Source organism: Nomascus leucogenys, chromosome 22a (genome assembly GCF_006542625.1).
Source record: "Nomascus leucogenys isolate Asia chromosome 22a, Asia_NLE_v1, whole genome shotgun sequence".
Taxonomy (NCBI): domain Eukaryota; kingdom Metazoa; phylum Chordata; class Mammalia; order Primates; family Hylobatidae; genus Nomascus; species Nomascus leucogenys.
In genome coordinates, this window is record NC_044402.1 from 101,608,959 (window position 1) to 101,633,804 (window position 24,846).

General features: G+C 42.9%; 2 protein-coding genes across 4 annotated transcripts in view; both read left to right on the forward strand.

Annotated features, from left to right (window-relative positions):
• CASP10 (caspase 10) overlaps window positions 1-14,311 on the forward strand; it is a 51,894-nt gene extending 37,583 nt beyond the window's left edge. For 2 of the 3 annotated variants that reach the window (XM_012499457.2, XM_030803585.1), the window contains exon 10: window positions 2,413-2,911. In XM_012499457.2, the coding sequence (XP_012354911.1) occupies window positions 2,413-2,566 (154 nt within the window). In that variant the 3' untranslated portion in view covers window positions 2,567-2,911. Of the gene's footprint in view, window positions 1-2,412; window positions 2,912-13,832 lie in introns of those variants that run through there. The other variant, XM_030803586.1, reaches the window with a different exon arrangement.
• A 4,330-nt stretch (window positions 14,312-18,641) lies between these two features.
• Window positions 18,642-24,846, forward strand: part of CASP8 (caspase 8) — a 51,191-nt gene continuing 44,986 nt past the window's right edge. Inside the window, exons 1-2 of the mRNA XM_012501878.2 lie at window positions 18,642-18,821; window positions 19,215-19,311. The gene's annotated coding sequence lies outside the window, so the exon portion shown is untranslated. The remainder of the gene's footprint in view (window positions 18,822-19,214; window positions 19,312-24,846) is intronic.

Genomic DNA, 24,846 nt, shown 5'->3' on the forward strand with positions numbered 1-24,846 from the left:
TTTTTGCTTTTGTTGTCTGTGCTTTTGAGGTCTCATGTTAAAAATCCTTGCCCAACCCAATGTCGTGATATGTTTGCCCCATTTTCTTGCAGTAACTTCATAGTTTCAGGTTTTACTTTTAAGTCTTACACATTTTGAGTTGGTTTTTGTATATGGTGAGAGGTAAGTGGTTAGTCTCATTTTTCTGCATGTGGATATCCAATTTTCCCAGCACCGTTTTTTGAAGAGATTCTCTTTTACCTGTTGTGTGTTCTGAGCAACTTTGTCAAAAATCAGTTGGCTGTAGGTGTGTGAATTTATTTCTGGGCTCTATATTCTGCTCCATTGATCTATGTGTCTGTTTTTATGCCAGTACCATGCTGTTTTGGTAACTCTAGATTTGTAGCATATTTTGAAGTCAGGTGGTGTGATGCCTCCAGCTTTGTTCTTTTTGCTCAGCATTACTTTCACTATTTGGGGTCTTTGGTGGTTCCATATACATATTAGGATTTTTTTTCCTATTTATGTGAAGAATGTAATTTTTTTGTTTGTTTCTGTTTTGTTTTGTTTTAGAAATGGGGTCTTGCTATGTTGTCCAGGCTAGACTTGAACTCCTGGGCTCAAGCAATCCTCCTACCTCAGACTCCTGAGTAGCTAGGACTACAGGCATTTGCCACTGCACTTGACTTGTCACTGGTATTTTGATAGGGACTGCATTAAATCCATAGGTCACCTTGGGTAGTATGGTCATTTTAACAAGATTAATTCTTCTAACCCATGAACATGAGATATCTTTCCCTTTATTTGTGTCCTCTTCACTTTCTTTCATCAATGTTTTATAGTTTTCAGTGTTTAATATTTAAATTAATAATATTTTAATTGTTTAATATTTATTTAATAATTTCATGTATTCAATTATTATTTAATATTAATTTAAATAATATTTAAGTTAATTTAAATATTTAATTTTTAAATATTTAATATTTATTTAATTTTATTAAACATTAAAATTTATTTAATATTTAAATATTTAAATTTAAATAATATTTAAATTAATAAGAAAAAATTAGCCAGGTGTGGTGGCATGCACCTGTAGTCCTAGCTATTAGGGAGTCTGAAGTGGGAGGATTGCTTAAGCCCAGAAGTTTGAGGCTATAGTGAGCTACAATAGCAATACCACATTCTAGCCTGGGCAACAGAGCGAGATCCTATCTCTAACAAAAAGAGACAATTTCAGGAAGTGATCCCTGCCATGAACAAATCAAAACAGGATAATGATAGCTTCTTGGTGGAGGTAATATTTCAGGTGAGACTAAATGATAAAAAGGAAATAAACACAGGAAGATTTGGGACTAGAGAGCAGGTGCAAAGCAAGATGCAGGGATTGACAGCAGGTAAGGGCCTGCATCCCTTCCCTGAAAAATAGTGATGGTAAGGATGAGGGGATGAGAGTAGTCACACTAATACTAAAAATGATGGTCAACAGAACAGTGTAGCCAGTGTTCTAAGTGCTTGACCCGATATACATCCTTTAATGCTCTCGGCAACCCCTAAGATGGGGACTTTTATGGTTCCTATCTTAGAGCTGGGAAAACCGAGGCATGGAGCAGTGAGTAACCAGCCTAAGAGCACAGAATGAATGAGTGATGGAGCCACAATTTAAAATTGAATGTGTTTTCAGAACCTGTGCTTGCTTCCAGTGATATGTATTGCTCACCCTGAGAATGTTCTACTAAATGCTATATGTCCTGCAAGCCCAGGCTCGAATGCTACCATCTGCATGAAGCCTTCTCTCTCCTTCCCAACCAGAAGTGCATTCTCCTCTGAACTTGCAGTGGAACCTTGACCTTTCATTTGGTGTTGACCACATTCTGCCTTGTGTTATGAATATTGTGTATATGCCATCCTCGGTAAATGTTTCATATCTGCATTCTAAGTGTTTAACTTCAGGACTTGTGTCATGTTTATCTTTGTATCTCTCCCAAGACTAGAGATAGAGAGGGCATTGTTGGTATCTGTGGCATCTGCTGCATATTTGTTGATCTAAGACCTGGTACATGGTAGCTGGTGTCTTTTCTAAGACCTGGTGTGTGGTTTCTACCTCCTGATTGAAAAAAGTTTCTTCTCTGGGCCAGGCACAGTGGCTCATGCCTGTAATCCCAGCACTTTGGGAGGCTGAGGTAGGCAGATCACCTGAGGTCAGGGGTTCGAGACCAGCCTGGGCAAGCAATATGGTGAAAGCCTGTCTTTACTAATTAGCCGAGTGTGGTGGCAGGCACCTGTAATCCCAGCTACTCGGGAGGCTGAGGCATGAGAATCACCTGCATCCATGAGGTGGAGGCTGCAGTGAGCTGAGATCGCACCACTGCACTCCAGCCTGGGCGACAGAGTGAGACTCTGTAAAAAAAAATTTTGTTTTCTTCTTCGTTGCAGATGTGAAGACATCTTATCCATCCTCACTGCTGTCAACGATGATGTGAGTCGGCGAGTGGACAAACAGGGAACAAAGAAACAGATGCCCCAGCCTGCTTTCACACTAAGGAAAAAACTAGTATTCCCCGTGCCCCTGAATGCACTTTCATTGTAGCAGAGAGTTTTCGTTGGTTCTTAGACCTCAAACGAATCTTTGGCTGTATCCTCCAGCCTCCTGCCCAGCACAGGAATCGGTGGTCTCCACCTGTCATTCTAGAAACAGGAAACACCCTGTTTTCTGATACAGTCAATTCTGATTTTCTTTTTCTTTTGACAAGTCTAAATGTTAGAAAACTTTCTTTTTTACTTCCTTTTTTTTGGAGACAGTCTCATTCTGTCACCCAGACTGGAGTGCAGGGGGGCAATCAGGGCTCACTGTAGTCTCGACTTCCCGGGCTCAAGCTATCCTCCCACCTCAGCTTCCCAAGTAGCGGGGACCACAGGTGTGTACCACCATGCCTGGATATTTTTTATTCTTTATTTTTTGTAGAGATGGAGGGATCTCACTTTGTTGCACAGGCTGGTCTCAAACTCCTAGGCCCAAGTGATCCTCCCACCTCTGTCCCCAAAATACTGGGATTATAGGCATGAGCCACCACACTTGGCCAGAAAACTTTCATTTTTTGTTTTTTTGTTTTTTTGTTTTTTTTTGTTTTTTTTTGAGATGGAGCCTCACTCTGTTGCCCAGGCTGTAGTGCAGTGGTGCCATCTCGGTTCACTGCAAGCTCCGCCTCCCGGGTTCACGCCATTCTCCTGCCTCAGCCTCCTGAGCAGCTGGGACTACAGGCGCCCGCCACTATGCCCGGCTATTTTTTTTTTTTTTGTATTTTTAGTAGAGACGGGGTTTCACCAAGTTAGCCAGGATGGTCTTGATCTCCTGACCTCATGATCCACCCGCCTTGGCCTCCCAAAGTGCTGGGATTACAGGCGTGAGGCACCGCGAAGACTTGGATTGTAGCCTTGGTTTTGGATGTCTACCCTGAAGAGAGAGTAATTGGCTTTGGTTTGTGCAAGTACTTTTTTTTTGAGACAGAGTTGCTCCATCACCTGGGCTGGAGTGCAGTGGTGGGATCACCGTTCACTGCAGCCTTGACCTCCCACGTTCAAGCGATCCTCCCACCTCAGCCTCCCAAGTAGCGGAGACTACACGTGTGTGTCCATGCACAGCTAACTTTTGTATTTTTTTGTAGAGATGGAGTTTCACTATGTTGTCTAAGCTGGTCTGAAACTCCTGGGCTCAAGCGATCCTCCCACCTCAGCTTCTCAAAGTTCTGGGACTACAGGCATGAAATACTGTGCCTGGCCTGGGGACCAGGTACATTTTAAGGTTCCTTGGTGTTCAAAGAACCATGTTCTTAGCCTAGACTGAGCTTAGATTGCCTCTCTAGACAACTACCCCTTAGTTATAATCCTGTGTCCCCTCTGCACAGCCTTGAACGTTGGACAATGAAGTCACAGTCCACCCGCCCTCTCTCTCTGATCTCCCCCTTCCTAAGACTTCTCTTCTGCACATCTAGTGAGGTGAAAATTTGGTCTATGCCAGGCCCATTTCCTGCTTTTGTGTGAGGAAGGTGCTCACGTAGGAAGTTTTTATTTGGTTAGAGACAGGTTTCCCTGTAGGAAGATGATGGCTCATTTACGCTCAGCTGCTCTGCAAGCAGAAACTTTACAACCTGATGTCATATTCCATGTTGGACTGGGTGTGGTGGCTCATGCGTGTAATCCCAGTACCTTGGGAGGCCGAGGCAGGCAGATCACTTGAGGTCAGGAGTTCGAGACCAGCCTGGCCAATGCGGCCAAACCTCATCACTACTAAAAACACAAAAATTAGCCAGGTGTGGTGGCGAGCACCTGTAATCCCAGCTACTCGGGAGGCTGAGACAGGAGAATCTCTTGAATCCAGGAGGTAGAGGCTGCGGTGAGCCAAGATCACACAGCTGCACTCCAGCTTGGGCAACAGGGCGAGACCTTATTTAAAAAAAAAAAAATTCAATGTTGGGGTTGGAACCTTTCAGGTGCCATTGACAGAACACCCAATTCAAATTGACTGAAGCATAGAAGGGAATTTATTGCCTTTTTCACATGGAAACCCAGGAGTGGATAGCACTGGCTTCAGGCAAAGCTTGAATCAGGACTCAGTCTACAGGCCAGCACCTTTCTCTTGGCCGGATGTCCTCAGGGCTGGCAGATGCAGTAGACTGCAGTGGACAGTCCCCACCTTGTCACTGCTACTACACTTTGCTCCTCTGGCCCGAGGGATGAGGAGAGAGGCTGTTCTGTTCTGAGAACTGAAGCTGTTCTCAGGATCACTGGGCTCTTCTTGGCAGAGGAGATATCTGGCTTGCCTGAAGGGAGTGGTTCTGTAAGGACGCCTTGATGCTTTCTTCATTAAGATTTTCAACATTTTTATGTACTTGAGCTTTTTTTTTTTTTTTTTTTTCAATTTCTGGAGGAACTTTTTCTTTGTTAATTCCTGGAACTGTATTTTGAATCCTTGAAGGTGAGCCCTCAAGGGAGATCCAAAGTCCTGTAGTTAACGCCTTCATTTATAGATGAGGCAGCTGAGGCCTGGGGATGTGAACAACCTGCTCGCAGTCCTCATTTACTGGATTTGACTTCAGCCAGGTGAACTGGAATGCCTTAGGGCGTGGAAGGGCATTAGGAGTGTTTCATTTGATATGTGAATGCTCATAAAAAAATGTAAAGGAATGAAGAACAACAACTCTCAGTGGTGCCTGCATTTATAATTATTTATGTGAAAGTCAAATTCATGTACAGTAAATTTGTTATAAGAATATTCACAAGAACACTGTTCTGATGTCTCTGATTGTCACGTGGATTTGAATGTAGCTTGACAGAGGGAATGTCTAATCCATATTGACAGGGCAGGAGCACCGTCATCTTGGACAAACACCGCCACTTTAAGTTCCAGTTCCCTTTCTAGCCTCATGCATTTCAAGGAAATCACTTCTCTTCTAACAGCAAGCAGCCAGAAAGAGAAGAGAGTAAAATACAGATAAGACAGCTCTGGCACAGAGGGAGGTGGCGGGGGTGGGGGAAGTCTCTTGGGTAACTGCCAAACTTTGCCTTCATACAATGGGTTCCAGTAAAACAATGGGCCTTAATAAGCACATTCCTTTCCCTTCAGGTGCACTAAGATAGGGAAGCTAAAAGCAGACTGGAGGGGGGCGGGGTATACCTACAGCTGCAGAAATATTGTATGGGAATGGACACACAACTCTCCCTCCCAGATAAACACAGGAAAGAGACATAGAAGCAATCCAAGCCTCTGATAAACTCTCCTACCCTAAATCCTTAAAAACTCTTAGTCTGTAAGTGAGTGGGCTCTGACCTAACTCGGCCAGAAGCCCCTTTCAAATTTGTTTTCTCTAAAATAAACCTGTCCTTGGCTGTCAAGCCACCTTTCATGTTTCTTTCCTCTTTCTTTAATTCTTACACATGTGTCAGGATGATCTCCCAAAACCGTGTTCATAACAGTCAGGGCTAAAATCTAGTGGTTACAGTCTTTGTCCAGTTGGCAGAACTGACATGTGAAGGCAAGTGAAGGATGGTGAGGTACCGAGGAAAGAGCAAAGGGTCTGGAGATCAAAGCCCTGTATTTCCATTTTGTCCTGGGATTCCTTTGCTCAGATACACTAACTAAATCAAGCTAGCTTTTTTCAGCCTTGTCTGTAGAGAAAACATTAGCTGTTGGGAAGACGGAAAAGAATGTGTATGTGTGCATCTATTTAAATCTAACTGTGCTGAGGTGCATATAAAGGCCTTTAGGTGGTAGGGTCTTCTGGTTGTAACTTCAACAGAAATAGCAGGACTTAAGTTTCTTTGTGCGTAATTCCAGCTGACTTTATTAGCAGCAACTCAGCACTAGCACTACCCCTGACATACTCTGAGTAAGATCTAATTCTTCCCTCACTGGTTCGTGATGTCCACAGCAGCAGAAGGCCAGCTCTTGGCTCTGAGTTCAGTTGGACAAAATGCTGTTGATAAAACCTCCTGCCAGGCTTCTGAGCCCAAGCTAAGCCATCATATCCCTTGTGACCTGCACATATATATCCAGATGGCCTGAAGTAACTGAAGAATCACAAAAGAAGTGAAAATGGCCTGTTCCTGCCTTAACTGATGACATTACCTTGTGAAATTCCTTCTCCTGGCTCATCCTGGCTCAAAAGCTTCCCCACTGAGCACCTTGTGGCCCCCATCCCTGCCAGCCAGAGAACAACCCCCTTTGACTGTAATTTTCCACTACCTACCCAAATCCTATAAAACGGCCCTACCCCTATCTCCCTTCGCTGGCTTTCTTTTCAGACTCAGCCCGCCTGCACCCAGGTGATTAAAAAGCTTTATCGCTCACACAAAGCCTGTTTGGTGGTCTCTTCACGCGGACGCGAGTGAAACCTCCTTCATCAGGAGCATTTGGGGTTTGATGTTTAAGTTTTGGGCCTCTGGTGTATTTCGTATTTCTGTTTTGCTAGAACTTAGTGCTTGTGCAAGATTAAATTCTAGAATCAGGAAACGTTGTTTTTAGAGGCCTCCAGCAAGCACTTCGGAGGTCCCTGGACGTTTACAGCTGTCAGTCGTGGATCTACCCAGACACCAGAACATAGTCATCCTTGGCTCCTTCCTCCTCAGTAGGAGGGGTACACAGTTGGTAGAGTGTGCCCTCCAAGATTTTGGGAAACATTATGCTTGTCTGTATTTGTGTGTGCATGTCTGTGTGAATTTCGAGTTCAGGAATAACAGGTGATTTGATCACAGCTATTTGACAGCAGTGATAGTCATTGTATGCCAAGACGTTTAGGAGGGGAATAGGTAGACTGAGTGAGGTTCCTATATATTTTGCCTAGTTGTACTCACCTACAAGGGCTGTAATTAAATGTTTCTCTCTTTCGCCTTCCTCTCTTTTATTCATTCTTTTTTTTTTTTTTTGACAAAGTCTTGCTCTCTCACCCAGGCTAGAGTGTAGTGGTGGGATCTTGGCTCACTGCAACCTTCGTCTCCTGGGTTCAAGTGATTCTCCTGCCTCACCCTCCTGAGTAGCTGGGATTATAGGTGTGCACCACCATGCCTGGCTAATTTTCATATTTCTAGCAGAAACAGGGTTTTGCCATGTTGGCCAGGCCACTTTGGCCTCCCAGCGGAGTGAACCATTGTGTCTGGCCTCATTCATTCTTTCTTTCATAAAAGTTTGGATACTGCCAAACAAAATTAAAGACATGAAAACATTTGGTAAATTGTTATTACAAATGTGACAGTTATTTAACTACTGGTGTTTATTTTTATTAGAGCCATAGCACCTACTGGCCTCTGCTTCAGGGATTCACAATGGTGGTGGGCAGGTTGGATATCATGGGGCTTACCCTTAGCAATGCATTCTATTCCACCTATGCCCAGGCGGTGTTAAACATATAAGCATCTGGTACGCTGCGGTACCGACCCAGTGACTGGTACAATACAATGGTTAATGTTGCCGAATAGCCACCCTTAATCAATAATGATCAAATCCCCGCAGAGGTAAACTAAACTATAAGTTTACCTCATACAGGTAATTTTTGTGCCATACATGATTCACAGAACCTTCCAGATCTGATGCTTTCTGAGTGATCTGGTCAACTTGTTCTCAACCTGGAATTCTTGGGCCCTTAGGTGTTTGTAAATTTGTTCTCAGAGCCTCTGAGCTCTCCACCTTCATTTTTAAGTGCTTTAATTCTTTTTGGTGATAATCTTTAAAACTTCACAGAGGTGTGTCCTGGCTCTTCGGGGCGACTGCTTCATATTTGAGTACTGCCACACAATGACAGCTCATGTTCTGGGGCCTGCCTATAGAAAGGGATGAACTTTACCTTGGACTTTTTAATGTAGTGTGGATGGGCGTCTGTAGCTAGAGGTCTTCAGGTGCCAGTGGTTAATCTGTTTGAAGCTTGCTTCACTCCAACCTCTCATTCCGTAACAGACTCCTCCTGCACCGTCCCTCACCTCTGCTGAACCCTTCTAGCGGAGGGAACTCACCACAAGTGGGGGCATGGATTTGGGAGCTTGAAAGGACCCCAGTGACCCTGCAGTCCAGCCCTCAGAGTGCTAAGTGACTTGCTGAAGCCTCGAAGCCATTTCTGGAGGATTTGCAATTCTTTGTATCTCTGGATTTGCCGCCCTGTCCCTCCAAGCCACCTGGTTTCACTTTTGGACAGCTTTAATGGTTCTCTTCTCTGTTCTCTGTTTCTGCCTCCTTAGAAACTATTTAAAACCACTCATTTTCGTTCTAAACTCCGGAGCCATACCAAACAAGTGTAACTGTCCTCTGGTGAGATTTGCGTTGTGTGTGACAAATCATTTAACTTTTTTCTGGTAGGGTTTCAGTTTTGTTGGAAGTCTGCAGTTTGCTCTTAAGGATGTGATAAGAATGTAACAACACATTTGTATCTTTGAATTTTGAATAGGAACCAAATTTTTAAATTTAGTTTAGTTTAGTTTTGTTTTGTTTGAGACAGAGTCTCACTGTGTCACCCAGGCTGGAGTGCAGTGATATCATCTTGGCTAACTGCAGCCTCTGCCTCCTGTGCTCAAGTGATCCTCCCACCTGAACCTCCTCAGTGGCAGCTGGGGCTACAGGCAGGTGTTTTTTAAAAATGAAACTCTTTTTTTTTTTTTTTTTTTGAGATGGAGTCTTGCTGTGTTGCCCAGGCTGGAGTGCAGTGGCTCCATCTTGGCTCACTGCAAGCTCCGCCTCCTGGGTTCACTCCATTCTCCTGCCTCAGCCTCCTGAGTAGCTGGGACTACAGGCGCCCACCACCACGCCCAGCTAATTTTTTTGTATTTTTAGTAGAGACGGGGTTTCACCGTGGTCTCGATCTCCTGACCTCGTGATCCGCCCGCCTCAGCCTCCCAAAGTGCTGGGATTACAAGCGTGAGCCACCGCGCCCGGCCAGTAATATTTTTATAAAGATATTTGTATGGTTTGACGATAAGAAAATAAAGGTGTTCAAGAAGAGTTTTGCCCCCAACTCTGTCCACTGTATACCCAGTCCTCCCCACTTCTACATACATATTTCAGATAGGTATTTCTTGAAAGAACATATGCTGTGAAACTTATATGTCTCATTAGGTCTCATTTTAAGTGATTCTGTAAAATGCCTGGGAAATACTGGTGAAATTCTAGAATGGAAATAACTTTGTGAGATTTTGAGCTGAGTACTGGTAAATAGTAGAAATGGACTTACTAATAAATAAGGGAATTTTATTTGATAACTTTTTTCTGATTACATAGTAATGTATGTTCATTATGGAATATTTGGGAAATACAAAAACACACAAAGAAAAAAGTACATTTACTTATAATTCTATTTTGCTATGTATTTTCCCATTATTCACTCTGCGTTTGTCACAGATTTTTCCCCACCCTTTTTCAGTGAGTGTATCCTCTATGTCCCCCCAATCATGCATCCAGTAAACTTTGTCATTACTACCATCTGTACTTTCACTCACGTTTCAATTCCAAGCATGTCCCTCTCTGACAACCACCTCCCATCATTCCATCTTGCTTCTTCTAGGACCTTCCCTTCAAGGATCTTCAGTGCCACCGGGGCTTCCAGTTAGGTTGATTGACCCTATTTATCATCTTCCCGATGTCAGGACTGCCCCTCACTCCCTCTTCACTCAGCTTAGAGTCCACGTGTCTTTGTTAAAGTCTCCTGTACCCACCAACAACCTTGCCTTTCCCTCAGTTCCACTGAGGTGGTAGAATCCCAACTCTGGCTAATCCTGTAAATCCGTGTCCTCCAAATTTGTACTGGAATTCCAGGATGTGGCTGGGGTAAAAACCTTCCATGTTGCAGACAGGTGTCGTTTCAAACCAATGACCACAAACCTCCAACGGGCTTTCAGGGGTTTCGGCAATGCTGTGACATTTCCCTGGTTATATCACCCTTTTGCACTCTTGGTCTGTTTTACTAATCATCGAATTCTCTATGATCTCAACCTAAAATGTTAGAGATATTTCCTGAGAAGCCCCACCTTTTCCCTTGATAACCCACTATGGAGCTGGCATTTGTGAATTTAAGAAGAAACACTTGCTTCTTGACTATTTTAAAACATCAAAAACATTAAAAAATTGAAGGATGAGGCCGGGGTGTGGTGGCTCACACCTGTAATCCCAGCACTTTGGGAGGCCGAGGCGGGCAGATCACTTGAGGTCAGGAGTTCAAGACCAGCCTGGCCAACTTGGTGAAACCTGTCTCTACTAAAAAAAAATTAGCTGGGCATGGTGGCGCATGCCTGTGATCCTAGCTACATGGGAGGCTGGAGTACAAGAATTGCTTGACCCTGGGAGGTGGAGGTTGCAGTGAGCCAAGATCATGCCACTGCACTCCAGCCTGGGTGACAGAGTGAGACTCTGTCTCAAAACAAAAACAAAAACAAAAACAAAACAAAACCTGAGGGATGAGCCACAAACTGGGAAATGATATCTGCCACGTTGTATAACTGATAAAGGAGATATACATACATATACTATATATGTAATCTTCTACAAATCCATAAAATATTAAACAATCCAACCTAGATGGGCAAAAATATAAACTAGTTCAAAGATGAGCAAAAAATATGAATCAGTAATTAAAAGGAAATACCAATGAGCAATAAACATATGAAAACATAACCATTCTCTTTGGTCATCAGCGAATTTGAAAAATACAGCCACAGTGAGATAGCATTTTATGTCCATCATATTATCAACATTTAAAATTCTGTCAGTACCAAGTATGGGTGAAGATACAGAGCAAAGGGAACTCTATCACATCGATCTAGGAAATGTAAATTGACAGAATCATTTTAGAGAGCAATTTGCAATATTTATAAATGTTGGAAATTTGCACACAGTAAAATCTAGCAATTCCATTTTTGGATCTATGTCCCAAAATAAACTTAAAAACATTGTTTTGTAGAGACAGGGTCTTGTTATGTTGTGCAGGAAGGTCTCGAACTCCTGGCCTCAAGCAAATCTTCCTGCCTCAGCCTCCCAAAGTATTGAAATTATAGGCGTGAGCCACCACGCCTTGCCCCAAAAGAAATCTTGCACATGTACCAGGAGATAAGGAGGAGTGTTAGTTTTCTGAGCAGCATTGTTTGTAAAAGCACAAAGAAATAAAAAGAAGCAACACAATCTATATATTCATCAGGAGGAGGATAGATAAATTGTAGTATAGTCATATAAAGGAATACTATCAAGTAGTGAAATAAAATTAATTAGAATTATTAGGCTGAACCATATGAAATTGCCATTCTTCTAGATCAGAAACAGCCAAATATTGGCAATTTCATACAGTTTAAATATATGTATCAGTAACATAATACTGAGCAAATAATATATATAATATGATATGATTTATATAATGTTAAAATACACATAAGAGTCTTTTATGTTGCTTATAAATTAATATGTATATTGTACAAATATACAGATGCATGGGGGTGATGAGAAGTTTAGAGTAGTAGTTGCCTGGGATGGGATTGGGGCTTGGGGAGACAGGGAGGAACATGCCAATGGGGAGGAATTACAGGGGCTTCAAATGCATCAGTCATGTTTTATATCTTCAACTGAGTGTTAGATGGGGGGATATTCTCTTTTTACTTTAATCCTTTTTGTGTCTCAGTGCTGATTAATGGAATTTAGCCACCAGACTGGGTGATTTTTTGGCTTGTTGAATACTTGGCCAGGTTTGCAGGGAAGCTTTGCCCTCTCGGGCAGAGTATGTTTTTCCAATCTAGTACCTGTCTGTGTTTTTGGTGGTGATTTCTGTGGCTGTAATTAATATGATCAGTGTTGCCAAAGCAAGGATAAGGGGTATTGACGCACTTTTTATTGCCCTGAGCCATCCCTGTTGCAAAATAATGATCTGGATATAATCTCCAGAACAGGAAGCAAGCTGCAGATAGGAAACTCCCTTATGACACTTCTGAAGATCCCAAACGGTTTCTTTTTTTAATTTAATTTGATTTTTTATTTATTTATTTTTGAGATGGAGTCTCGCTCTGTTGCCCAGGCTGGAGTGCAGTGGCACGATCTCGGCTCACTGCAAGCTCCGCCTCCCAGGTTCATGCCATTCTCCTGCCTCAGCCTCCCCAGTAGCTAAGACTACAGGCGCCTGCCACCATGCCCAGCTGTTTTTTTGTATTTTTGGTAGAGATGGGGTTTCACTGTGTTAGCCATGATGGTGTTGATCTCCTGACCTTGTGATCTGCCCGTCTCGGTCTCCCAAAGTGCTGGGATTACAAGTGTGAGCCACCGCTCCCGGCCCCTAAACCGGTTTCTAACAAATCAGTGTAAGGGGTTCCTCTACAGAATCAGTCATCTTGACCATGACACCCACAACGCCCAAATTGCTGCTGGCATTCCTCCACTCAGAATGCACAATTAGAAGCTCAGCACTCTATTGGATCAGGCTGCTATTTCACCATTTGAAGAACCTTCAAAAAGATCTTTAGAGGCAGGGCATGGTGGCTCACATCTGTAATCCCAGCTCTTTGGAAGGCCAAGGCAGGCAGATCACTTGAGGCCAGGAGTATGAGACCAGCCTGGCCAACATGGTGAAACCCTGTCTGTACTAAAAATACAAAAATTAGCCGGGTGTAGTGATGTATGCCTGTAGTCCCAGCTACGCAGTAGGCTGAGGTACAAGAATAGCTTGAACCTGAGAGGTGGAGGTTGCAGTAAGCTGAGATCGTGCCAGTGACACTACACTCCAACCTAGGCGACACAGCGAGACTCCCTCTAAAAAAAAAAAAATTCCTTAGAAACTTCGGAAGGATCCTTCCACTAGGGCAGAAGGCATGAGAGAGTAAGAATCTTCACCCCTACCACTCATGCCTTTCTGAAGGCTCAGTCTGGCCACACTGCAAGGGCACAGTGAGCCAGTTTTGGCCTGGGGCTTCTTGCTGCTGCCAAATTAACAACTCCAGCCCTTGGGTTTAGCCACCTGTTGCTGCTAAAAATGTTCGTGAGAGTGATGTAGAAGTGTTTTAGTTCCCATTTTACAGATCCGAAAATCAAGGCCCAGAGAAACTAAGTAGTCTTGGAGATAGGAGCCACGGCCTCTCCACTTGAGTTACCATCTTGAAACATCAACGACAAGCCAACTTTATCAACAGTTCCAGGCCTGTGAGAAATGGGCTTGGTTTATCTCGAAGATTGTAAACAAATAAAAAAATAGACTGCTCCATTACTGATGAGAAATATGAGTCATTCTGCCAGGAATTGAAAGTACAGCTGCCCATAAAAAAGCTATGCCGGTGTCCAGCCTCTCCAGGTCCCTGTGTGTGAAAAACCACTCAGTCAAAGTTCCCCTTTTATTTCTCTTTGTGCTCAGTAGGATGTTGAAATTTCTGGAAAAGACAATGGAAATCAGGGGCAGGAAGAGAACAGTGTGCGGCGCTAAACAGACTCAGATCTCAGCAACCTCCCTGCCCATGGCCATCTCTGCACAGACATCTCCACCCCCATGCACAGGTGGAGCAGCGTTTCCTAGTTCTTTCCAGAGGCTTCCTTCTGCCTGCCCTCCAGCCACATCGCCTGAGATTGACAACGCCCTACAGCAAGACGGAAACCTCCCTTTACAGCACCATCTTGCTATTCTGGAGTCACAAAGTTGATACTTCTGAACTTGGCACTCTTCTGTTCCCCTACTGTTTCACGTGTACCTGTGTCATCTTTCTCGTTTCATCGTAAACATACTTCTAAAATTCCCATTTTCTTTATTTAGAAATAGAACTACAGGCAGATGGTTAAACAATTTAAACAAATGGTCCATGGGGAAAAGTGAATTTCACACTGTCCCCCAAACCTTCAGTGCCTTTTATGGAGATAATTATTGTTTCTAATGTTTTGAATATTCTTCCAGAGATAAGCATATGTGTATTTGTGTCCTTCCCTCATTTTCCCCCCACAAACACTAGCAGACTGTTTTGCACCTTGGTTAGCTCATTTAACATATCTTGGAGCCAGGTGGGTGGCTCATGCCTGTAATCCCAGCACTTTGGGAGGCCAAGGCGGGTGGATCACTTGATGTCAGGAGTTCGAGACCAGCCTGACCAACGTGGAGAAACCCTATCTCTACTAAAAATACAAAATTAGCTAGGCGTGGTGGCACATGCCTGTAATCCCAGCTACTAGGGAGGCTGAGGCAGGAGAATCGCTTGAACCTGGGAGGCGGAGGTTGCAGTGAGCCGAGATCGCGCTATTGCACTCCAGCCTGGGCAACAGAACATATAGATCTGCTTGATCCTTTTCATGACTGCTACAGCTCCACTGAATGTATGGATCATCAGTGCTCCAACTAGCACCTTAGGGATGGGCATTTAGGGATCACAAACTTCATAAGAGCAGAAACAATATCTTACCCATCCTCTGTTTCTGATATGGTTTGGATGTGTGTCCCTGCCCAAATCACATGTCAAGGTAATCCCCAGTGTCAGAGCTGGGGCCTGGTGGAGGTGATTGGATCATGGGGATGGATCCTTCATGAATGGGTTAGCACCATGCCTTTGGTGCTGTTCTTGTGATAGAGCTCTCATGAGATCTGGTTGTTTAAAAGTGTGTGGCACCTCTCCACTCTCTTGGTCCTGTTCCTGCCATGTAAGGTGCCTGCCCTTGCTTTGCCTTCTGCCATGAATAAAAGCTCTCTGAGGCTTCCCCAGAAGCAGATGCCACTATGCTTCCTGTACAGCCTGTGGAACTGTGAGCCAATTAAACCTCTTTTCCTTATGAATTATCCAGTCTTAGGTATTTCTTTGTAACAGTGTGAGGATGAGCTAATACAGTTTCCTGCACTGTAACCTAAGGCAATGGTTTGCACAAAGGGATGAGACAGATTGCTTAGTAATTAAAATGTAAATACAAACCACAAGCATATCCATTCATGAATTGGGGGACAGCTTTTATCTGATTCTGAGTTCTGATACCTGCTGCTTTGCTTCGTTAAAAATGTGCTAGTTCTCATTCAGCTTCCTATCAGTCATACCACCAACCAACATGTATAACATGTACTATCTGCCAGGTCAGGAGGAAACTTATGGATACAAGAAACGTCCCTCCCTTCTAGGAAATGATAATCTGCTTTGGGAGAGAAGGCAGGTACTTTTTGGCAAAAGTGACATAATAAAATAATTTTAAAAAGATGGATTTTTTTCTTTTTTTTGAGACACTACCTTTTTTTTTGAGACAGAGTCTTGCTCTGTTGCCCAGGCTGGAGTGCAGTGGCACGATCTCGGCTCACTGCAACCTCTGCCTCCTGGGTTCAAGTAATTCTCCTGCCTCAGCCTCCTGAGTAGCTGGGATTACAGGTGCCCGCCACCACGCCCAGCTAATTTTTTTGTATTTTTTTTAGTAGAGACGGGGTTTCACCATGTTGGTCAGGCTGGTCTCGAACCCCTGACCTCGTGATCCACCCACCTTGGCCTCCCAAAGTGCTGGGATTATAGGCGTGAGCCACCGTGCCCGGCCTTTTCTTTTTTGAGATGAGTCTCGCTCTGTCACCCAGGCTGGAGTGCAGTGGCGCGATCTCGGCTCACTGCAACCTCTGCCTCCCAGGTTCAAGCGATTCTCCTGCCTCAGCCTACCGAGTAGCTGGGACTACAGGCACCCACCACCACGCCCGGCTAATTTTTTGTGTTTTTAGTAGAGACGGGGTTTCACTGTGTTAGCCAGGATGGTCTCGATCTCCTGACCTCGTGATCCGCCTGCCTCGGCCTCCCAAAGTGCTGGGATTACAAGCGTGAGCCACTGCATCAGGAGAAAAGATGGATTTTTTAAAAAAGGTGTTAGGATAATCGGGTCCCCACCTGCAAGAAAGTAAAGTTAGAAGCCCACCTCAGACCATGCATACCAGCACAAAAATGCCAAATGGCTTAAAGAGATAAATGTTAAAACAAGTCTAGAAAGGTATTAAAAGAAAGTATAGAAAATACAGCACCAGCAAAAATTTCCCTACACAAGATGTAAAAGCCAGAAGTCATAAAGGAAAAGGTTGATAAATTAGAATAGATAAAAATGTAAAACTTTTGTATAATATAAGACACAAAGAATGAATTTAAAGACATACAATGAAGGTTAGGAAGATGAAGATGTTTTGGAGATGAGTGGTGGTTACACGTCAGTATTAATGTACTTAATGTTACTGAACTGTACACTTAAAATGATGAAAATGGTAACTTTTATGTTATGTGTATTTTATCACATAAAAAAAGACATGAAATGAATCAGGGGAGAATATTTGCTACATAACTAAGAATGAAGGCCCTTAATAAAATCTGTAAAACTACACACGCTTTTAGGAATAAATCAACGAAGAATTTCTATGAATTAGAAAAAAGCGACAATCCAACTAAAAAATGAATAAGGGATATGAGCAATGTGTTTCACAGAAAAAATAAAAATTGACAATGAAGTTATGAAAAAATGTTCAATCTCCTTAGTAACTGCACAAAACAAACTAAAACAATGAGACACTACCCCTAAGATTAGTAAATGTTAAAGAAAAATAATGATTGGTGAGGGCGTGGGGAAGTGGGCACTTTCACCTACTTTTGGAAATATAAATTGGTGTAACCTTATAGGGAGAGCAATTTCACATTTTTCAAAGACTTAAATGCATAACCCTATGGCAGAGCAATTTATTCCTCTTCCAGGATTTTTTTTCCTTCAAAAACAGTCGTGTGGATGAAAAACACATGTTCACTACTGCACAGTGTATAACAGCCTAAAACTGGAAACTATAATACTCACATTCCCTCCAATAGGGGAATGGATAAATAAATTTTACAAGCTATCTGATAGATACTAGGCATGAGCTAAAAGTTAGGGTCCAGTTAGAGATGGAAAGCACACCAGTAATTTGAAAGGGAAAATGTAATAGGAAGAATTATTAACTAGTAAAAGAAGGCTAACTGCTAAAGTTACAAGAGCACTCAAGCTGTCTGCAGTCAGCAAGCCCCGGCTGGTGAGCAGGAAGCTGCCCGCTGGGAGGCTGCCAAAGTTCCCTGAAGGTGAGCACCACTGGTTCTACAAGCTGCTGGCAGTCATGGCGTTAAAAGCAGGAAGAGAAGCACCAGAACCCGGAAGAGAAATCCAGTCCTCTGCTAGGCCTTGCACCGTCCTTCTGGCGCCCTCTACTGACAAAGCCGGTAAAATTGTGCCGGCTGGCAAAGGAGATCTTTTTATGTATGGGATGTAGCTCGGTGTCACCAAACAAAACTGAGTGGACTTGGAGCTCAGATGCAGCACAATGATTGATACTGGCACAGTATACTTACCCTGCTTTTGTAAACAAAATGGTATATGTGATGTCTCTCTTTCTCTCTCTGTATATAAAACGACATTCCTACTTATTATGTATTTATGTCTTTGCATGCCAGGAGCTAAGTATTTTGCATGTATTAACTCATTTTGTTCTCATAATAACCTTCACATGCAGGAATCATTATAGCTACTTTATGAATGAGCCAAGGAAGGCACTGAGACGTTAAGTAACTTGCCCAGGGTCACGCAGCTAGTAAGTGGCAGAGCAAGAATTACTATGGCTTTATAAGCCTAGAAGAAAGTCTGAAAGAATCAAAATGTTAACAGCGGGGACCTCAAGGAAGCATTGAAGAGGCCATGGGAGAAGTTTTCACTTTGTAAAAAAATCAGTCCTTCAAATAAATAAATACAGTGAGGCTTCCCCAGAAGCAGATGTCACTGTGCTTCCTGTACAGCCTGTGGAACTGTGAGCCAGTTAAACTTCTTTTCATTATAAATTATCCAGTCTTAGGTATGTCTTTATAACAGTGCTAGGATGAGCTAATACAGTTTCCTACACTGTAACCTAAGGCAATGCTTTGCACAAACGGATGAGCCAGATTGCTTAGTAATTAAAACGCAAATACAAACCACAAGCATATCCATTCATGAACTGGGGGACTGCTTTGTGTGCATAGATAAGGTATATTTTTAAAAAAACTTATTTTTCAAAGAAGAAAATAAACTAGTTAATAAACGACAACTCACAGGGCCAGGAAGTGAGAAACAAGTGTGTGATAAATGGTGGAGAATGTGAGCACTCTCCGCAGTGGGTGGGAGGAGACTGGGAGGGCGTTCCCGGGGGAGTGGCAGTGGTTGGAGCAAAGGTTTGGAGGAGGTAAGTCACGTACTCTGAGCTGTTGGTTTCTGTTTCACCTTGTGTCTGAGCTGGTCTGAAGGCTGGTTGTTCAGACTGAGCTTCCTGCCTGCCTGTACCCCGCTAACAGCTTCAGAAGAAGGTGACTGGTGGCTGCCTGAGGAATACCAGTAGGCAAGAGAATTAGCATTTCTGGAGCATCTGCTGTCTGTGAGATTAAGCACTACGTATATTGCTTTATTCACTCCCCACAGCAACCTTACCAAGCAGTTCTTTTCCACGTGAAAAGATGGAGGCTGGGTGAAGCAAAAGGAGGGGTTTAGATTCCTCAGCAAGCGAGAGGCAGAGCCGGGATTTGAATCCGGATCTGTCTGATACTGAAGTCTAGGCTGGTTCCACCTCTCCAGACTGCTTTCCAGGGAGTAAAAGACAGATATTTTACCTTAACTGGCTGCTTCTAGAAGTCTGACCCTGCTGGCTCAAAACGACTTTAGTTCCTTGCCCAGAGGCTGTGGGCTGCAGGTCAAGACATCAGTAGATGGAGGGCCGAGCCAGAGAGGCTGACATTGGCTTCTACTCACCGTCATTTCTCCTTCCTTCCAGGAGCAGCGCCTGGGTGCGTCCACTTTCTGGGCAGGTGAGGTTGGGCCTTGGCCGCCTGAGCCCTTGAGTTGGTCACTTGAACCTTGGGAATATTGAGGTAAGCCTGGAATTTCCAGAGGAGGTTTGGGGGAAAGAGAAGTGGTGAACACTATTACTATCTAGACACTAGTGGGCCGAGTGGAGCAGATGCCAGTTGGGACCTTCCTGCCCTCTCTTTGGTTATTAATCCATTATTGTTCCCTGTGCACTGGTATGAGTGGATCGGGGAAGTATTTAGCCAAGTTTCTGAGCTAAAATGCATTGTCTTCCTATAGTGCGGGACCCCACAACTGTGGAGGAGCCGCAGGGGATACTGGGTAGTACGCAGACATTATGCACTAAACGACAATGGCTCACATAGTGAAAAGTTATTCTTTTTTATTTTTTTTTGAGAGGGAGTCTTGCTCTGTTGCCCGGCCTGGAGTGCAGTGGCGTGATCTCAGCTCACTGCAATCGCCGCCTCCAGGGTTCAGGTGATTCTCGTGTCTCAGCCTCCTGAGTAGCTGGGATTACAGGCACCTGCCTCCATGCCTGGCTAATTTTTTTTTTTTGTATTTTGAGTAGAGATGGGGGGTCTCACCATGTTGGCCAGGCTGGTCTCAAACTTCTGGGCCCAAGTGATCTACCCACCTTGGCCTCCCAAAGTGCTGGGATTACAGGCGTGAGCCACTGCACCCGGCTAATTTCACATTTTTAGATAATATGACCACATTATAAAAATTTATGTATTTTTATATAATGTGACCACTATATGAAAGCAATATACTTACGCTTTTATTTCTTGGCTAAGTTCCTACTTATTATGAATTTACTCTGCATGCCAGGAGTTGTTCTAAGAACTTGCATGTATTAACTCATTTGATTCTTATAATAACCTTCACATGCAGGAGTCATTATTATAGTGACTGTATGAATGAGGAAAGAAAGCCACTAACATAATTGATTTTATGTTACTTAGGTCAAGATTTTATGTTATTTAGGTCAAGGTTAATTGTGTTGTTCAAATCTTGTATAACTCTACTGCTTGTCTGTCTTTCTTACCCATTATCGAGAAGGGAACATAAAAATCTTACACTATGACTGTGGATTGTCAATTTCTCATTTTAAATTAGGATCATTTTTCCTTTATGTCTGCCTTATGTGATATTAGTATAATGATATCAGTTGGTACATCTTTTTCCATCCTTATACTTTCAGTGTTGCTATGTTCTTATACTTGAAATGTGTCTGCCATAAGTGGTGTATTGTTCAAGTTTTTCTTTTATTATAGAAAAATGTATTCTGGAGAGTACTTTTCTTAAAATTATAGTATTTAGTCCATTTTCATTTAATGTAATTGTCAATATAATTGGGCTAAAATCTACTATATTTCCAGTTATTTTTTATTTGTGGCATCAATTAACTTTACTTTCTTGATTTCTTTTAGACGAATTAAGTAATTTTAGAAAGTTCACCTTACTCCTTTATTAGCTTGTTAATTATACATGCTTTTAGTATTCTCTTAGTAATTGCACTTGAGTTGTACTACCTAATAGTGCAGCCACATGTTGTTTAAAACAGCTTTACTGAGATATGACTGATATACAACAAATGGCATAGAAAGTATATAATTTGATAAATTTTGACATATGTATGACACATATATGACAGTCATATAGACACACTCATATATGTATTCATGTGCCATTTCAGTCAATGACAGACCACATATATGATGGTGGTCTCATAAGATTATAATACTGTATTTTTACTGTACCATTTCTATGTTTAGACATATTTAGATATGCAAATACTTACCATTGTGTTACAGTTGCCTACAATATTCAATACAGTAACATGCTTTGTAGGTCTGCATCTTAGGAGTAAGAGTCTAGACCATATAGCCTAGGTGTGTAGTAGGCTATACCGTCTAGGTTTTGCGTAAGCACATTCTATGATGTTGGCATAATGATGAAATCACTGACGATGCTTTTCTCGGAACTTATGCCTGTCATTAAGTGACGTATGACTGTATATATATGGGTGGATCTATCACCGCAGTCAGGATAGTGAACATATATATGACCTCCAAAATATTTCTCATGCCCTCTTGAATCCTGTCCTCCTGCCCCTCCCCACCCTTGCTCCTTTTAGGCATTTAGTTCTGTAAATTTTCTCCTAGCCTTGCTTTAGCGGCATCCCATGCATTTTGATATTTTGTTTTGATTTTAATTTAATTCAATACTACATAATTTCCTTTTGATTTCTTTTTTGACCCATGGGTTTTTTAGAGTTGTGTTATTTCGTTTCCAAATATTTGGGGATTTTCCAGACACGTTTCTGTTGTCCAGGCCAATAACAAATTCCTGACTCCATGAAGTCAAAGATCTGCCTCCCCGGGGGAGAGTTATGCCCAAGAACCATCGGTATTTTGTGTTAGTGGTCATTGCCAGAGTGAATTCCACAGTGTGTGTGATAAACCCTAATAACCCCACCAGAGGGCAGCAAGCCAACATGAAAATTCTATTAAAAAGTCTTTTTTTAGACACAGAGTTTGGCTCTGTCGCCCAGGCTGGAGTGCAGTGGTGTGACCTCGGCTTACTGAACCCTTGCCCCACTGCAGACTCAACCTCCCAGGCTCAAGTGATTCTCCCCATCTGCGAGTAGCTGGACTATAGGTGCGCACCACCGCACCTAGTTAATTTTTGCATTTTTTGTAGAGATGGAGTTTCATCATGTTTCCCAGGCTTGTCTTGAACTCCTGGGCTCAAGCTATCCATCTGCCTCGGCTGCCCAAAGTGCTGAGATGACAGGTGTGAGCCACTGTGCCTGAGACAGAAGTTTTCAAGTAAAGAATAAATTTAGCCGAAAAGCAGTGTCAAATTATTTCTATCCCCACCCCCTCGAATTAAATCTTCATAGTCTCTGATTCTCTTTGTCGTATTCTTAACCATTTGGATTCTTTTCAGTGTGTCTGTGTTTGTTCCTTTTCCCCAGTATGACCCTTTTCTCTCTATTTTTTTTTTTTTTTTTGAGACAGAGTCTTGCTCTGTCACCCAGGTTGGAGTGCAGTGGCGTGTTCTTGGCTCACTGCAACCTCTGCTTCCCGGGTTCAAAAGATTCTCCCACCTCAGCCTCCTGAGTAGCTGGGATTACAGATGCCTGCCACATTGCCCAGATAATTTTTGTATTTTTAGTAGAGATGGGGTTTAAACATGTTGGCCAGGCTGGTCTTAAACTTTTGACCTCAAGTGATCTGCCTGCCTTGGCTTCCCAAAGTGCTGGAATTACAGGCGTGAGCCACCTTGTCCAGACCCTTTTCTCTATCTTTATGAGAACATCTCTCCAGTAGATCTTCAGAGTAAAAAAAAAAGAAAAAAAAAATCCAGCAAGGTCCCGGAGGAAAAAATAGAAAATTAGAAGACTGGAGTGAGTCATGGTGATTTTCTGATGTAAAATTTGTATCGAAACCTTACATAAATACTGAAGAGTTCACAAGTTGTAAATGTACAGCTTGGTGACTGGTTTTGGTACCCAGACAGTTTTCTTCCCACTTGCACATACTCCCCGCAAGAATGCATGCTGGTTTGTAAAGTCATTAATTTACTGGTGCATCAGTGGATGGCTCTATGTCTTCTGGCTTTATCTTGGCCCAGAAAGACAGGAATTAACGTTGAGCCTGGTAGTCTTTGGCCTTTGTGCCAAAGCAGTCTGTGGGCCAGCCTTGTGTAGTGATCAAGCAGTGCGTTTAGATGTCAGGCATGACATGGGTTAAAAAGCTAGCTAGGGGAAAAATGGGAAGTGGCCTTTTGAGATCTCATCAAACAACCTTGATATAAACTTAGAGAACAACCTCGTGGCAAATGGAGAGCAGCTGTAGGTTTCTGACTGAATGTGTAAGAAGAACGTGAATGAAAGAGATATACTAGGTGGGAGCGGTCAGGGTAGACTTCCTGGAGGAAGTGGACAGTGTTGTGTGGATTCACACTTTGGAGATATCAAAAAGGAAGAGTATTCCAAGCGGGGTAACAAATAACAAGGGAGGCAAAAAAGAAAAGTATGAGGGAACAACAGGATGTTGTCAGGAAACTAAGGCTGAGGTGAAATCCAGATGACCCAGAGGAGCCTTGAGAAGGCTTGTGGCATCTTGTGGGGCAAGTGGGGAACTTGCTCTGTTTGAGAGAATGTGCCTGGAATATATGGGATATAATTTAAATTTTCTAAAGGTTATCTACAAGATAATTTCAGAGAATATTCGTTCCCACCTCAGCGTAGGAAACAATGAAACACTGAAACATTTATTTATTGCTTTTCTTTTTTCTTTCTTTTTTTTTTTCTTGAGATGGAGTCTTACTCTGTCGCTCAGGCTGGAGTGCAGCGGCGTAATCTCGGCTCACTGCAACCTCCGCCTCCTGGGTTCAAGCAATTCTCCTGCCTCAGCTTCCCGAGTAGCTGGGACTATAGGCATGTGCCACTATGCTCAGCTAATTTTTTGTATTTTTAGTAGAGATGGGGTTTCACCATGTTGGCCAGACTGGTCTCGAACTCCTGGCCTCAAGTAATCTTCCCGCCTTGGGCTTCTAAAGTGCTGGGATTACAGGTGTGAGCCACCGCACCCAGTCTTTTCCTTACTTTTTAAAAATGCATTTGTCTTCAACTATTGGATATCTTCATCTAATTTCTAGTGGTTTTTTTTGGTTGTTGTTGGCTGATTTGATTTTTACTTTTTGGTTAATAACAAACCTTTTAAGGAGTTACATAGACACTTATCAGTTTACTTTTCTAATTTGTTTTCTCCTGAATTCTCAGTTACCTTGGATTGATTGTGCTTTGGGTTCATCTTGCTTTTTCTTAGTGGCTACTTCCTTCAGTTTCCTTCCTCTTCAGTTTGGCAATTTTCTCCCTTTTCAAGCAAGGAGCTCCTCCCTGTTGAGGCATCACGGGTGGTGGGCAATCCTTACCCGGATCCTCCCAGAGCTTGCTCTTGGGAAGCTCATACTGCACCGTAATTATGAAACTTTTGATACTGTCCCTGATGGCTTCTGATGCAAGCTGGGATAGCATTTGTCTGTTGATAAGTGAAACCAAGTTCCTGAGATCTGGCTCTCTTTTGCCTTTCTATCCAATACTAGCAAGGCCCTAGTTTCAGAGCATTTTGGGGACTAATGATCCCTTCTAGTTACCTCTGCATCTGTGCCCTTTTCCCCTCAAATTAGTTCACAGAGATTTTTGAAGCACCCATGTTACTCAAATAGGCCCATTTTTTAGCATGTGGGAGATAAGGCCTAGATGTGAATGCCTCATAAGCCAGGCAGATCAAACTGTGTGTATGCATGCAGATTTGGCCCAGGAATACTCTTCTCCTTCAGGGCCCATTGTCTGCAAGGACAGAAAAGAATTCTTAAAGCCATTCACTGTCTCACATTTTCTATTATTTTTCTGTCTTTTCCTTTTCCCCCTACCCACAGAGAAACATTAGAATCATTGCCCTTTAGAAGAGCAGAACTATGATGCCTCCTGTCAGGGATGGAACGAGGCATTCCATGCAGATGACAACCCAAAGAGAGCAGGAGTGGCTCTATTTATATCAGACAAAATCGACTTTAAGTCAAAA